This window comes from Sitophilus oryzae, unplaced genomic scaffold (genome assembly GCF_002938485.1).
Source record: "Sitophilus oryzae breed Bouriz unplaced genomic scaffold, Soryzae_2.0 scaffold_1395_pilon_pilon, whole genome shotgun sequence".
NCBI classification, from domain to species: Eukaryota; Metazoa; Arthropoda; class Insecta; order Coleoptera; family Curculionidae; genus Sitophilus; species Sitophilus oryzae.
In genome coordinates, this window is record NW_022146054.1 from 1442689 (window position 1) to 1456648 (window position 13960).

At 33.4% G+C, this 13960-nt stretch overlaps 1 protein-coding gene across 2 annotated transcripts in view; it reads right to left on the reverse strand.

The window, feature by feature from the left end:
* LOC115875734 (ribosomal protein S6 kinase alpha-5-like) overlaps nucleotides 1–13960 on the reverse strand; it is a 276844-nt gene that overhangs the window by 126228 nt on the left and 136656 nt on the right. For both annotated transcript variants that reach the window (XM_030891246.1, XM_030891247.1), the window contains exon 5: nucleotides 12281–12396. In XM_030891246.1, coding sequence (XP_030747106.1) covers nucleotides 12281–12396 — 116 coding nt within the window. The remainder of the gene's footprint in view (nucleotides 1–12280; nucleotides 12397–13960) is intronic.

The window sequence follows — 13960 nt, forward strand, 5'->3', positions numbered from 1 at the left end:
AAGGATAAATAAATCCAAAAACATCTGATTTGATCTGACAGTGACAAGTGACGGAGGTGATGATCAAAGCTATAGATATGGACAAAAAGCCTACTACTGCTGGTGCGCCTGGTCCAGTGACAATATTGTGTATCTATAGCGCGGTGTATATCGGGTTGCATAATTGTAAAATTTAAATAAAATAATATTTAACAATAAAATTATAGTAAACATAATGCAAAAATAATAGTTATTTGCGATAATTTATGAGCTAGCACACAGAGGTCGTTGCGAGGAAGTTTGACTGTTACAATACCTACTATTTTTGAAACATGTGAAACCACTTCAAAAATATCTTCTTCGAACTTCAAAATAAACCATTAAAATAAACAAATCACGATAAAGCAGCATGGTAAACCTACGATATAAAAATATAACCCAGAAAAATATGAAGATATATTGTAATTATCTAAATCTAACGGAAGTTCTCTCTATCGTGAAAAACTACATGAAGCCGTAAATATTTATTTGTAATCGTCTGATAATAACAAAAAGGATATAATTAATTTAAAACCCAATTACACTTAGTCACTAAATCATTAATATAAATGTGATTACATTATTGTATCTAGAAATTATGACTTACTATTTGTCTACATAAGCAATATAAAGAAACACCATAAATGCGACTTCCCTATAAGAAATCTATAAAATATTATAAGTTAAATATGTATTTTATAATATAAGAAAATGACGAATGATATTATAAATACCGTATGATGGCGTCCAGTTGGCTGCGAAATGGCGATCGATGACATTTCTCATATAAATTTACATATAAAATGACAGCGATCTTCATTTCATAGCCATCGCTGACGCCGCCGTTTTTTCAATCATACGGTATTATATAGTCACAATGGTTTAGTTCCTTAGTAAATCTGAACTTTGTCATCAACGAATAATCATTAACCTACATATTAGTAAATTAACTAACTGCAGTTAGAAAGTTCATTTATTATACATTCAATCAACAAAATGATATAGAGAGCGGATTTAGCAAATTAATATCTTAAATGAGTAATTATAAATGTTACATATTTATTTATTATCAGTATTAAAAGAAGTTAATAGTAAATAAAATGACTTGTCATCAGATAGCAATTTTCAAAAACTTCTTCTTTATGTACCGCCTCCATATCGGAGGTTGGCTATCATCATTGCTATTTTGACCTTGGAAGCTGCGGCCCTAAATAGGTCAGATGACGTGACATTAAACCACTTTCGCAGGTTTCTGAGCTAGGATATTCTTCTCCCTCCAACAGATCTTTTTCCCACAATTTTTCCCTGGATTATGAGTTGCAAAATCTCATACCTTGGACCTCTTATGATATAGCCGAGATATATAGCCTCATTCTTCTCAGAACCTCCACGTTGGTGACATGTTCTGCCAATGGTATTCTCAACATCCTACGGTATGCCCACATCTCGAAGGCCGCCAGTTTCCGCTCGCAAAGCTCGTTGAAGGTCCAAGCTTCCATACCATACAAAAGGACTGGGAATAAATAACATTTGAGCATACGAGTTCTCAGATCTAGGCTCAAATCGCGGCTACAGAGCAGCTTCTTAATCTTCACAAACGATGCACGGGCCTTTTCATTGCGAATCTTTATTTCTGAACAATAATCCGTGGTGCAGTCGACACTTGTACCTAGGAAGTCATACCTCTCTACTCTTTCGAGCTCCTCTCCTTCCGCGTACAGATGTTCATTGGGCACTCCAGTTCAAAAACTACGTAAAAACATAAAAAAAATATATAGATTTGGAAACATCGTTCAGTCTCACAAGAAATTCAAACTAATATCTAGTCTTATTAATACTAATAAAAAATAATAAACTACTAAATAACACTAATAACTAACAAATAAGAACAATCATTATATTATCAATCTGAGCCTATCAAAGATTTCTATTGGCATGTCAGAATAATGTAATTAAAGATTTCATCGAAAATTCCATTTTGTTGAGATTCACCCAAACAGTTAGGATACAATGAGTTTTTTGAAATGAAAAAAATACAACAATTGAAAAGTAAACATTTAAACAACTCATACAACAAACGACACCTTAATTTTATTTATTTACCAAAATTTACTATACAATAAATCATATTCTGTTTACTTCTTGTGATGCGCTTGACCATTGCGTCTTCTAAAGTACAGACTCATAACTTCAACGAGGCTATAACTAACCAAAATCAATCACGAACCTCTCCGACAACAGAATTAATCACATAAATCATTGGGCTAAAAGCGAACGCGAGCAAAACGGAGCCCGAAAAGAAAAAGACTTTATAAATTTATTCCCATTGAGTCATAATAATCCTTGGGCATAGCGAGGAATGAAGAAACGTTGTCTTGTATTAGTAATACATCGTGCATTGCTATAAGTGGAAGTCCTATGACGAATGATTTAAACGCCAGCAGTGGTCATATTTGAAATTTCAATTTGGCTTAATCCTGATGGTGTGCGTATATTAAGTGTGCAGAATGGAGTGAAGTAATAATAATGAATTGTAAAATGAAATAATTGGTAATAAAATGGTAAGTAAATGATAAATAATGAATTTGTAAGTGCTGTAAATAATACTTTTCAGTAATTGAGCTCGACAGAACAATACTTGCTTACTTCTATCAACTTACTTTGTAAGCTTAGTCTATACAACATTATAGTGGTAATTAAAGACAGGTGTCCAAATTTATAGAGCTTATTAACCTATATAATTTATATTGCCTATTAACGTGAACAATAATTAACAGTTACCGAATAACCACTGAAGATATTTAAAATGTAATTTTCTTATACCACCTCCACATGGCATGTGTCAATTTCTTAAAACTTTATGTTCAATTTGTATTAAACAATTAGCTAAAATATTTCTCGGCAATAGAAAATAAAAATAACGAATGACCATTCTCTTTCTCTGGCCTTATTTCCTATAAGAGAAATGTAGTGGTCCATTGAAGTGTGTAGCTTGTCTCCATAATTCCCTGTCTTGTGCTTCATGTACCAGCAGCGTTTGCAGTGGCTTGTGGGTGAGCTTTGATAGTTGGTCTATCCATTGAATGGATGACCTGTAAACTTGTCTTGTATAATGAGTCTTTCCATGCAATCAATATCCCTCTTCATAACGTGACCGAAATATTCAAGCATACGTGACTGTATAGAAGTTGAGAGACGTTCAATGATGTTCAGTTCTTGGATCGGTCTGACGATCCATGGAATTTTGAGCATACGTCGCCAGCAGTACATCTCAGTTGCGTCAACTTTTTTTTCTGCCTGTCTCATCGTCCAGGACTCGGAGCCATACATTAGTATAGAAAAAACCAGACAGTGAACAAGCCTCTTTGTTTAGTGTTTTGATGTTTTTGTCTCGTCATATCTTTGAGAGTTTTCGAACTGCCACCCTAGTTATTTCACATCTTCATCTGCAATCTTATTTCCCATTCTAACGATCCTGTGTCGTTTATAAGTGACCCAAGATATATACTGACTGACAACCTCAAAACGACCAATTCTCGCTGCATCAGGCTTATTGTTTTGTCTGTCGATAATCATAATTTTTGTTTTGGAATTTCAAGTCCTAAGTTTCTAGCATTTGTCTTCAATCAATTTGAATCGATAACCAAGAAGCTACAGTAATTCTTTTTCGTTGATTGAATGACCATTAAAAGTGTATTTTTGACTATACCTTATTAATTTATAGTGCACAATATAGCAAAATGCTTCGTTAAACATTTTTATCTTATATTTCTTCTAATGTAATAACTCCATTCATCCATCCAGACAAACCTAGTACTGAGTGGAAATTTAAACATTAATAACATACCTTTGGAACAAGTGCATATATATAAATACTTAGGGCATGAGATCGGTATTAGAAGGGGTAATCAGACCCACGAAATTCTACGAAGATGTGTTTGTCGTGGGGGGCATTCGGTAAACTAAGGCATATACTAAGATCTGATCTTCCCATATGTTTAAGAAGAAAGATCTTTAACCAGTGTGTCTTGTCTGCCCTCACGTATGGAACGGAAACACTTACTTTAACAAAAAAGGACATACACAGAATACAGGTCATGTAACGGAAAATGGAAAGGCCCATGTTGGGAGTTACACTCAGAGATAAAATACCCAATCATACAATACGAAATCGAACAGGAGTAAGAGAGATTCAAGTGGCACAAAATAGAAAGAAATGGTTAGAGTTAAGAGAGGCATTTTTTCAGCAGTGGACGGTATAAGCTAAATGATGATGATGAATAACTCCATATAGAACTGAATATTTTTTTAAGTATTAGACATTCACTGTTCACTATTCACTGATGCGGTTGGTCGATTCGATTAGTCAATGTAATGGGTTGTGTGGCGGTTCGGCGGAATGCTGGTTTTTGAGAGAACCACAAAAAAAATTGATCAACACAATACATGAATTTCCAAACGAACTAACGAATCGCATCGACGAACCGCATCATCCTCACTATTCGTGCATGGACGCATGGACAAATCAAATCAACGCATCAGCGCATAATGAGTATGGGGCTTAATATACATTATTGACAATAAAAAAATTAATAATCAAATAGAATTCAATATCCATTGGTTTATTTACTTCAATGAAGATTTCAGTACTCAAATATAGCCTATTAGTATTATACTATAATTCGTATCCCTATAATATATTGTAATAACTATAATAAAAAGTATATTTTTACTACGTTGCGTGACTCGTCAAACATAAAGCATTTACTAATTTAAATGACATCAAAGCGAGTAATAAAATTTGTTGTAGGTATAGTAAAGAATTCCGCACGATGATCTATTATGATAAAACTCTATGTCCAAAAGAGCTTAAAATTAACAAAAATCGAAAAAAATCTTCATTATAACGAATTAGATATAAATTAAGCATATAAAAAATGAACAAAATAAGCTACAAAAACAGGTATATTCCATATGATCTTTCAATGAACTGCCAACTTGGTATTTACGACTTAGGTTCGTCCACCTCGTGTTTATGCATTTTTTAACATTGAAAAAGTCAGCCAGCGATAATAATAGAACGTCCTGCATTTTTCCCACTCATTAATTAATAATATTTGACAAACAAATTCGCAAAAAATTGCGAACATTGTTTTTATCTTTTAGAGACAAATAATGTTTGGTGGATATTTTTAAAGTTGTTTTTCATTGGAGCAGATAAAAACATGAAAGTAAAATGACCCATGAAATATTTTAACTAGATTAAATTCATTTTTGAAACATTTTGAACGGATTTTATCGTAAAGTTAATAAGAACTTTCTGTCATTTTAAATTCAGCGTAGTTTCTCCTGTGTAAAACTCGCTTTTAAACTTCAAATGGTCGGAAACTACAAAGTTTAGTTTTAATTACGTTTGCTTTTAAATTAAAGTTTGCATTTATTCTAAGTGAAAACCAGTAGAAAAGCACTCAGTTTTTTCTGGTTTTTAAATTAAATATAAAGTTGTTTAGCAAATCACGAACCACGTGGCAGAAAAAAGCAATCTATCCCTTTCCTCTCAAGAGTAATAAAAGTCGTTTGTATAACTATTCGAAATTAATTCAACAAATGCAAAGTGATTATATTCTATTAAATCTACTAAAATAATTTCTTTTTTACTATATTTAGTAAATTATTATTAAAACATTTTGGAATTTCAAAATTTTCATCTACATACTTATCATATAAACGATCACACAGAAAATGACACATGGCACAGAGTAGATTTTAGTAATGCAAAAATTATTATAAAAGAAGCCTCTAAACGACAAATAAGTTGAATAATACTGTATGATCGAATAAAAACGGCGTCAGCGATAGCTATGAAATGAAGATCGTTGTCATTTTATATGTAAATTTATATGGGAAATGTCATCGATTGTCATTTCATAGCCAACTGGACACCATTTTTTTTCGATCATGCGGTATTTAAACACTATTCACCACAATAGACCAAAAGACTCTACTTTTGCACTGGACCCCCCCCCCCTTTCTCTAGCCATGTTAGTATCATCAGCAGATCTACTGTTGATGCTAACATGCTGAGCAAAACGAGCGTCTAGTGCAAAAGTAAAGTGTTTTGGTGTACTGTAACACTGAACCATCCTGTATATTTATAGCTAATTGCGGCAATAACGCTAGAACTATTTTATTCAAATGTGCATTTTTTTTTTAAGTGAATCTTCTTTACGCGAGCTGAGTGTAAAAATTCAAGGACGTGACACGACACGACACAAGAGGAAAAATGAAAAGGGCAGCCTACGGGTTAGAAAAAAGTTGAGATAGGTCTTTACAGCGTCGTAACTCGTGCCCTGTGTGAGTTTAAGAGGCTGGAATAGAATGCCCATCTTTTCATGATATAGATGATACTATTAACACTAACATACTTAACACCCGATATCGTATGGCCAAGTGCTGCCTTTATTATGTGCTCTTATATGGAATGGAATTCTGCAAGTGACTACAATGAGGAAAATCGATGTAAATGTGGTTATTTCGTAGGACGCTGAAGATATATTGGAGGGAGCACATTATACACCGTATTACATCGCCTGAACCAACAGAGAGAGAGGGAGCTTCTAAGTATAAAAAAGAAAAGGAAATATTTGGCATACTTTGGCCATATTCTCAGGAATGCCAAATGCTATCTACTACGCCTTATCATCAAAAGTGAAATGAAAGGGAAGCGAGGTCCAGGCAGAAGACAGATGTCTTGGATGAGAAACATAAGGGATTAGACAGGAATAAACGTTCAAACACACGTCAACGCAACAGAAAGACGAGAATAATTCGATGGAGTCATCGCCAATCTTCGCTGAGAAGAAGCACCTGAAGAAGACCATACTATTTACTGGCTAAGTTGCATAACCAAACCAAACCAAACCTCACTGTAGCATTGACTAATATAAAGGATTACTCATCCACTGCAGAATGTAGGCCTCTCTCAGTTTCTTCCACTCGTTTCGATTCTGTGCTCTCCTCATCCAGTTCTTACCGGCTACGGTTTGGATATCATCAGTCCATCTTTTAGGAGGTCGACCGACTGGGCGTTTTGCTAGGCGTGGCCTAGCAAAGAAGTCTTTTTGCCCATCTTTCCTCGGACTGTCTGGCCAAGTGTCCTGCATAAGACCATTTAGAGTTAGCTATCCTCTCTACGATGTCCGTTATCCTAGTCTGTCGGCGAATGTCTTCATTTCTAATGTGGTCGCGAAGACTGATACCCATCATGGCTCTTTCCATAGCTCACTCGCAACCTGTTCACACTTCGTGCCGTCATCGTCATAGTCTCCAAACCATGACAGGCATTTGTTGTAAACGTCTCTTTTTAGGCTATTTGGGATTTTGCTTTTGAATATAAAGTTAAGTTTACCAAAAGCTGCCCATCCGAGTTTGATCCTTCTAGAAATTTCGATTGTTTGATTTTCCTTGCCGAGTTTTATGGCATGACCTAGATATATATACTCTTTAACGTTCTCAATCCTTTGTCCATTAACATTAACTTGCTCTTCATTTTCATTTAGGTTGTGAGTTGGTTTTAGTTTTAGACAAATTCATTTTTAAACCTACTTGCGCAGATGTGTGGTGAAGTTGTTCGAGCCTTGTTTGAAGTTCTTCCAACGATGAGGCCAGGACAACGACATCATCAGCGAAGCGCAAGTGGTTAAGCATCCCACCATCTACCTTAATACCCTTCTTGTCCCAGTTCAGCTTCTTAAATACGTCCTCCAGGGCCAGTGTAAAAAGTTTGGGGGAAATAGTATCTCCCTGTCGGACTCCTCTTTCCATTTTAATTTTATTTATGATATTTATGTCATCCAGTTTGATAGTCATTGTAGCTGATTTGAACTCAATAAAATAGATTATATTATGCCCGAGTATCTGTAGTCTATTCTGGCATTTTGTAGGACATCGAGGATGGCGTGTAGCTCTATAGAGTCGAAAGCCTTCTCATAATCCACAAAGGCGACATATATAGGGAAGTTGTATTCAGTGCTTTTCTCTATGAGAGTGCGGACTGCCTGAAGGTGATCCACAGTACTATATCCACTTCTAAACCCTGCCTGTTCCGGGGGTTGATAGAAGTTGAATTTGTTTGACAAGCGATTTGTCGAGTCTGGTGTTATCACCCTTTTTGTGAATGAGAGTAATTACTTATGTGATCCAGATTACTTATCCACTTTTCCCATTAAATATATATTCCCCTTTAATACGCAATCAAAGAAAGATAGCAGCTTCCCGTTTATTTTTTCCTGTCCAGACTTTACCACAAAGCCAATTCATATTCCTACGCAAAACGCATGTACCTTTAATTGGTTCGAAATACGTCAAGGACGTAAACCATCAACTTGCATAAAGTAGTTTCTCGACTAATTATAACGTATATGAACGCTTAGCGCGCCGCTATGGGGAGATAAATAGATTCCGGAATCGAGCAATGCCGAACGAACGAGCTTAGCATTAGAGTTGCCTCCGCGTTGTTTATTTGCGGAATAGTCACGCCCCTGTTTACGCCGATTATAATTGTTGCGAAAAATAACGGCGAACTAGATTTCAGACGGATTTGCTGTTGTTGTCAGGTTTCAATGTGGTAACCCTTTTCAAGGCCGGCGTAGCTTTGACACGTGTTATTAATGAGAAACGCTTACGGCATAGCAAACTAAATAAAAATAATGTTATGGGATAGTTTGAGCGAAGATATATTTATTTAGTTACCCTAGTTTTAAACTTTCTACAGAAATATTATGCAGTAACCGAATACTTATTTTTTGCAATTACTTAAATAATAATAAACACGACAGTGTGGTTAGCAGATTAGAGTTGGAAGTTGGACTCTTTGGGGTTACGACAGCAAAATAAAACACTAATTCACCCCAATACACCAAAATACTTGGCTTTTAACACTGGACGCGGGTTTCTCTCAATATGTTAGCATCATCACTAGATTAAAACTAAATATTAATAAATAATACAGTTTTAATCATCTGCTGATGATGCTAACATGGTTAGCGAGACGCGGATCCTGTATTAAAAGTGTTTTGGTGTATAGTGGTTAATTAGTGTTTTATTCGTACATTTTATCGTACGTATTTGTGATGTATGTCATCAGTGTTCCACAAGTAGACGAGACCTACAGTTTATCGCCGAATCCGAACAGCACTATTTGAGAGGCTGTACAGGGTGGGTCAAATTCGACGCTTTTAAATGGAAACACCCTTTTCTATAGCAGATAGACGAAAACTAATATCGGTGTCTGGAGCTCAATTTTCATCAAAATCCATGATGGTGGCACATCAGTATCTGTTACCGTTTCGGAGTTACGGGGTGTTTTTCAAAAATGTGCATTTTTAACAAATCGCTGTAACTTTTTTGCTATGGAAAATTTTGCATTTCTATGAAAACATTTCCAAAGCACCTTTTTACGTAGAATTTAATGATATAAGTATAATTTTTTTAAAATTAATAATTTAAGAGTTATCAACAGAAAAATTGGTTTTTTATTTGGGACACCCTCTATATTTTTAATTAAACGAAAAGAATTTAAAATTACCTTTCCAAAAATATAGCACACTTGATATTTTGTTATATTTTCCTTCGAAATACAGACTTTTTAAAAGTTCGCCACTTTTAACTAGTAGGCTTTGAACCCCTTATTGATGATATGCCCTTAATGGAACTCGAAAACATATTTTTCCAGCAAGAAGAGGCGCCGCCTCAGAACGCTGAAGTTATCAGCAAATTTTTGCAGCCAATTTCAAGAATAATTGCATAGCTAACCAAGATCCCAGCCGTTGGCCGTCGAGGCCACCTGACTTAGTGCCCATGGATCTAATCCTATGGATATATTTTCGGAAGAATAAAGGTTTCTTATTCTTCCGTATAATCTAGACAAGAATTAGAAATACTTAACAGTTATGAGAGGGTATCTTTCACCCCTACTGAGTTAATGAATTCCGCGAGAAATGTTCAGAAACGGCCTCATCTGTCCATAACAGAAGATGGTCGATATAACAGAAGACGGTCGAACACCTGCAGCAAAATCTCATGTCTTGGTTTGCTATTTATTTTTATTGTTATCAGATATAGTTTAAATGTGTTGATTTTGGTTAAATATATTTTATATTGTTATAAAATTCTGCATCTCTCATTGCAAATATTATTTTCGTTTTAATTGATGCTCACAGCTAGAATTTTTTTGCATTACAGCGGGTGCCATTCAAAGCCTACTTATTTAAAGAGGGCGAATTTTTGTATACTCTATATCTCGAAGAGGAATCGAGAAAAATATCAAGTGGGTTACATTTTTGGAAAGGTAATTTTAAAATCTTTTCAATAAATTAAACATATACAGGGTGTCTCATATGAAAAATCAAATTTTCTGTTGATGATTCTTAAATTATTAATTTAAAAAAAATTATACTTAAACCATTAAATTCTACGTAAAAAGGTGCTTCGGAAATGTTTTCCTAAAAATACAAAATTTTCCATAGCAAAAAAGTTACAGCGATTTGTTAAAAATGCATATTTTTGAAAAACACTCCGAAACGGTAACAGATATCGATATGCGGTTTTCACCATCATGTTTTTGACAAAAATTGAGCTCCAGACACCAATATTAGTTTTTGTCTATCTCCTATAGAAAAGGGTGTTTCCATTTAAAAGCGTCGAATTTGACCCACCCTGTACAAGGCAATTTTTGTTTGTCATATAGGTGATTTAACAAATTCTACCTATAGTATATACTACCTACAGTATGGTAAGGCAAAATAGGTTTTATGACGTCACATTCGTCAAATTTCTATATAATATATACGTATGATGGAAACAAACGTCCAGTTAGCTTAGATATGACCATCCATGACATTCCCCATATAATTTTACATATGAAATGACAGACATCGCTGATGCCGTTTTTTTTTCGATCGTATGGCACTATAAAATAGATTAATAAGTCTTAATTAGATCCCATCTACCAACGTTGGAATTCTAATTACCATTTACGTGGCATTAGCCCAACACATCAAATTTGAATCACCCTGTACATTATATTAATTTTCATGTAGTTTTTACCCTATATGTATTTGGTAATGAATGAAGTTGGAAAAGAATAACCATACTTTAGATTTTTTCGATACTTAGTCTGACGATGCGATGGTCACTAAAAATTCCTGTCTATTTATCACTTTAAATATTTCTTTAAGACATTTTAAGAAAAAATGAGTTTTGGGTGTTCGATGTTTCTATTGGAAATAATCTGAGTAATGGACTAATACTGGATTAACTCCCAACTTTTATAAAAAATCAGACACATGTTTTGGAAGTTGACAAATTACACCAATAAATAAAAACTTTAGATTTATCTGTATTGGAAAATAAATGTTATTCTCGTAATCTTATTTACCCAATAATAATGTCCACTTTTTGAACAGGACAATCGGAAAATTTGGAAACCATTCTAAACTAATGTACATATATTTCCCCTTTCTTCCTTATGGCGTATCCAGTTTTTTATGTTAAAGTCAAGGATAAAGTTACTTTTTAATCCAGTAACATTTAAAACCCAAAAAAATAATAGTAATATATGAACCTATGTCCTAGACAATTCTGATAATTAAAGAAAGGTTGTTTCTCTACAATAATAAAATAAATGGGTTGTTCAAGTTAGACATAATACAAGATAAATCTCAGATGTTAAGATAAAACTCTAACAGAAAAAATATATAGTACCGCAATTATTCATTTTATACTGTGTTTTAATATCCGCATTATTTAACACACCACTTATATGCCGTTATAATAAATAATTCAAGGTCTTTTTGTGTCTAAGATAATTTTAATATCAAAAATATTTTACAAAAATCGGTATCAAATAGATGAACGTGAAAGAATAAAATGTAATTATCTGAATTTTTATTCTTTTTTCTGTCACACCATGCAAGGATAGATGTAGATCTATCATCTATCAAGAACACCATCAAATCATAAAGAAATATGCAAAATAGATAAGAATAATTAAATAATTCCTAATTTATCAATTTCTTATTCATTTATCATCTCAATACCATAATATTCAATAGGATATTTAGAAATAACTTAAGTAAAAATCAAAACTTTATGTCCCTGAGTGTGTCTAACCAATTAATTGTTAATCTGCGCCAATCTATCTATGATTGAGTCTATAATTTTCAAACTAAAGTTCAAAAGACTAAGCCAATTAAAGACTTACCGCATGCAGTTTCTCCAGGGCCAATATAATTTCTCCTATGTATATCCGGACCTCGTCTTCGGTGAAATGTTCCCTTTGATACAGATGCGTGAATAATTCGCCGCCTGCTACGTAATCTGCAAGAAAGAGACGGGATTACAGGGTCTGACAGAGAGTAATAATGGGAGAGGTACGAGAAACATCGATGATAGACATCGGCAAATATTAACAATAGCATAATAGGGTATCGAGATCAAACTGTTGATGTTCTAAAACCAATTTTCATATAAGATGTAAAAAATCGATCTTAATAATTTTGTGCGAGAAACCCTAAAAACAAAGTACAGTTGATTTTTAAATTGTATATACTGTGTCCAATATACAGAAGTATACTACAGGGATCTCATAACCCAGTAGGGATCCAAATATGATTATATTAAAGAAATGTTACGCCTTGCTGAACCCTAGAATGTTATGTTTCTAGATCTATAAAAACTCAATTATTTTCGAAAATTTTTGGATAAACCCGAAATTTAATGAATTCGTTTTTATTTTTTCCACAATCCTCTTGCTATATTTCCAGCTCTACAAGTTGATATTACTAGATTTTCTCTCTAACGTTTCGCTTGCTAGATACCATCATCATATTTCATTTCATTTTTTAAAAGCTTATGACGTCCCAAATACAACGATGTATATAGCATAAAAAATGCATAAAAAAGAATAATCCCATAACAAATAATGTGTTGGAGAGAGATGAGTATAAGGATCACATTTTTCGCAGACCTGAAGTTGGAAGACCCCTTGATCCGCCAGCTTCGGTAGTTTAATCTATGTTTATTAGGGTGCTATTGAAAGGAAAAACCCAGCCTTACTAAAGCAGCGACTTACGGTAGGTAAGTTGTGTTTGAGGGAAGATTTTTCAATTTGTTTAAAAATGAAAAAGAAATAAAAATTGCTCTTTAACTTAAAAATATCATAAAGAAGAAAATGCGGGTTACAATTTAGTAGCTGGAATAGCGTTTCAAAACTTCTGGTCTTATGAAGTCGAAAACAAAAAGGATTGAAAAATTGTGATACACCGTTTTTCTAATAACTCTTATTTTATATTATTATTGTTTATACTTCAATTAATTGAAGTTATAACCTAATCCTTAAGTTTTTTTTTAGACTCTCTAGTCTAAAACTAAGTTAAATTAATTTTAGAATTTCTTAGATACAAACTGTAAAAGCTAATTAAATTAACATTTTTATATTAAATACATGTATCTACAGCCATAAAAGAAGTACTTTAGTATTAACTAATTTATGTACTGTTATTTTCCAATCACGTCTATAATTGATCTAAGGTTATGAAAGTCGGAATTTTTTCGTTTAATTTAAGAATAAAAAAAAATTCTGATCTTTTTGACGACTTAATTATAAAAAAATAAACGTGGTCATGAATGACTTGAGAAATATCTTGCTTAAATAATAAAAATTTGTACAAAAACTTCCATTAGAAAAATAAACCAGGATTCAGCCCACTAATCTTTATCGGTTAACATTTCTTATTAAGAAATGTAAAATTTTCCACTGTTCTGCTAAAAAGTGGAATGAACTGAATCATTGCACTAGAAAACAAGAAACGCAAATTAAGACTTTGTCAATACATATTTTAAATGCGATTATGTTTAGAAAGACGGTATTATAATATTTATT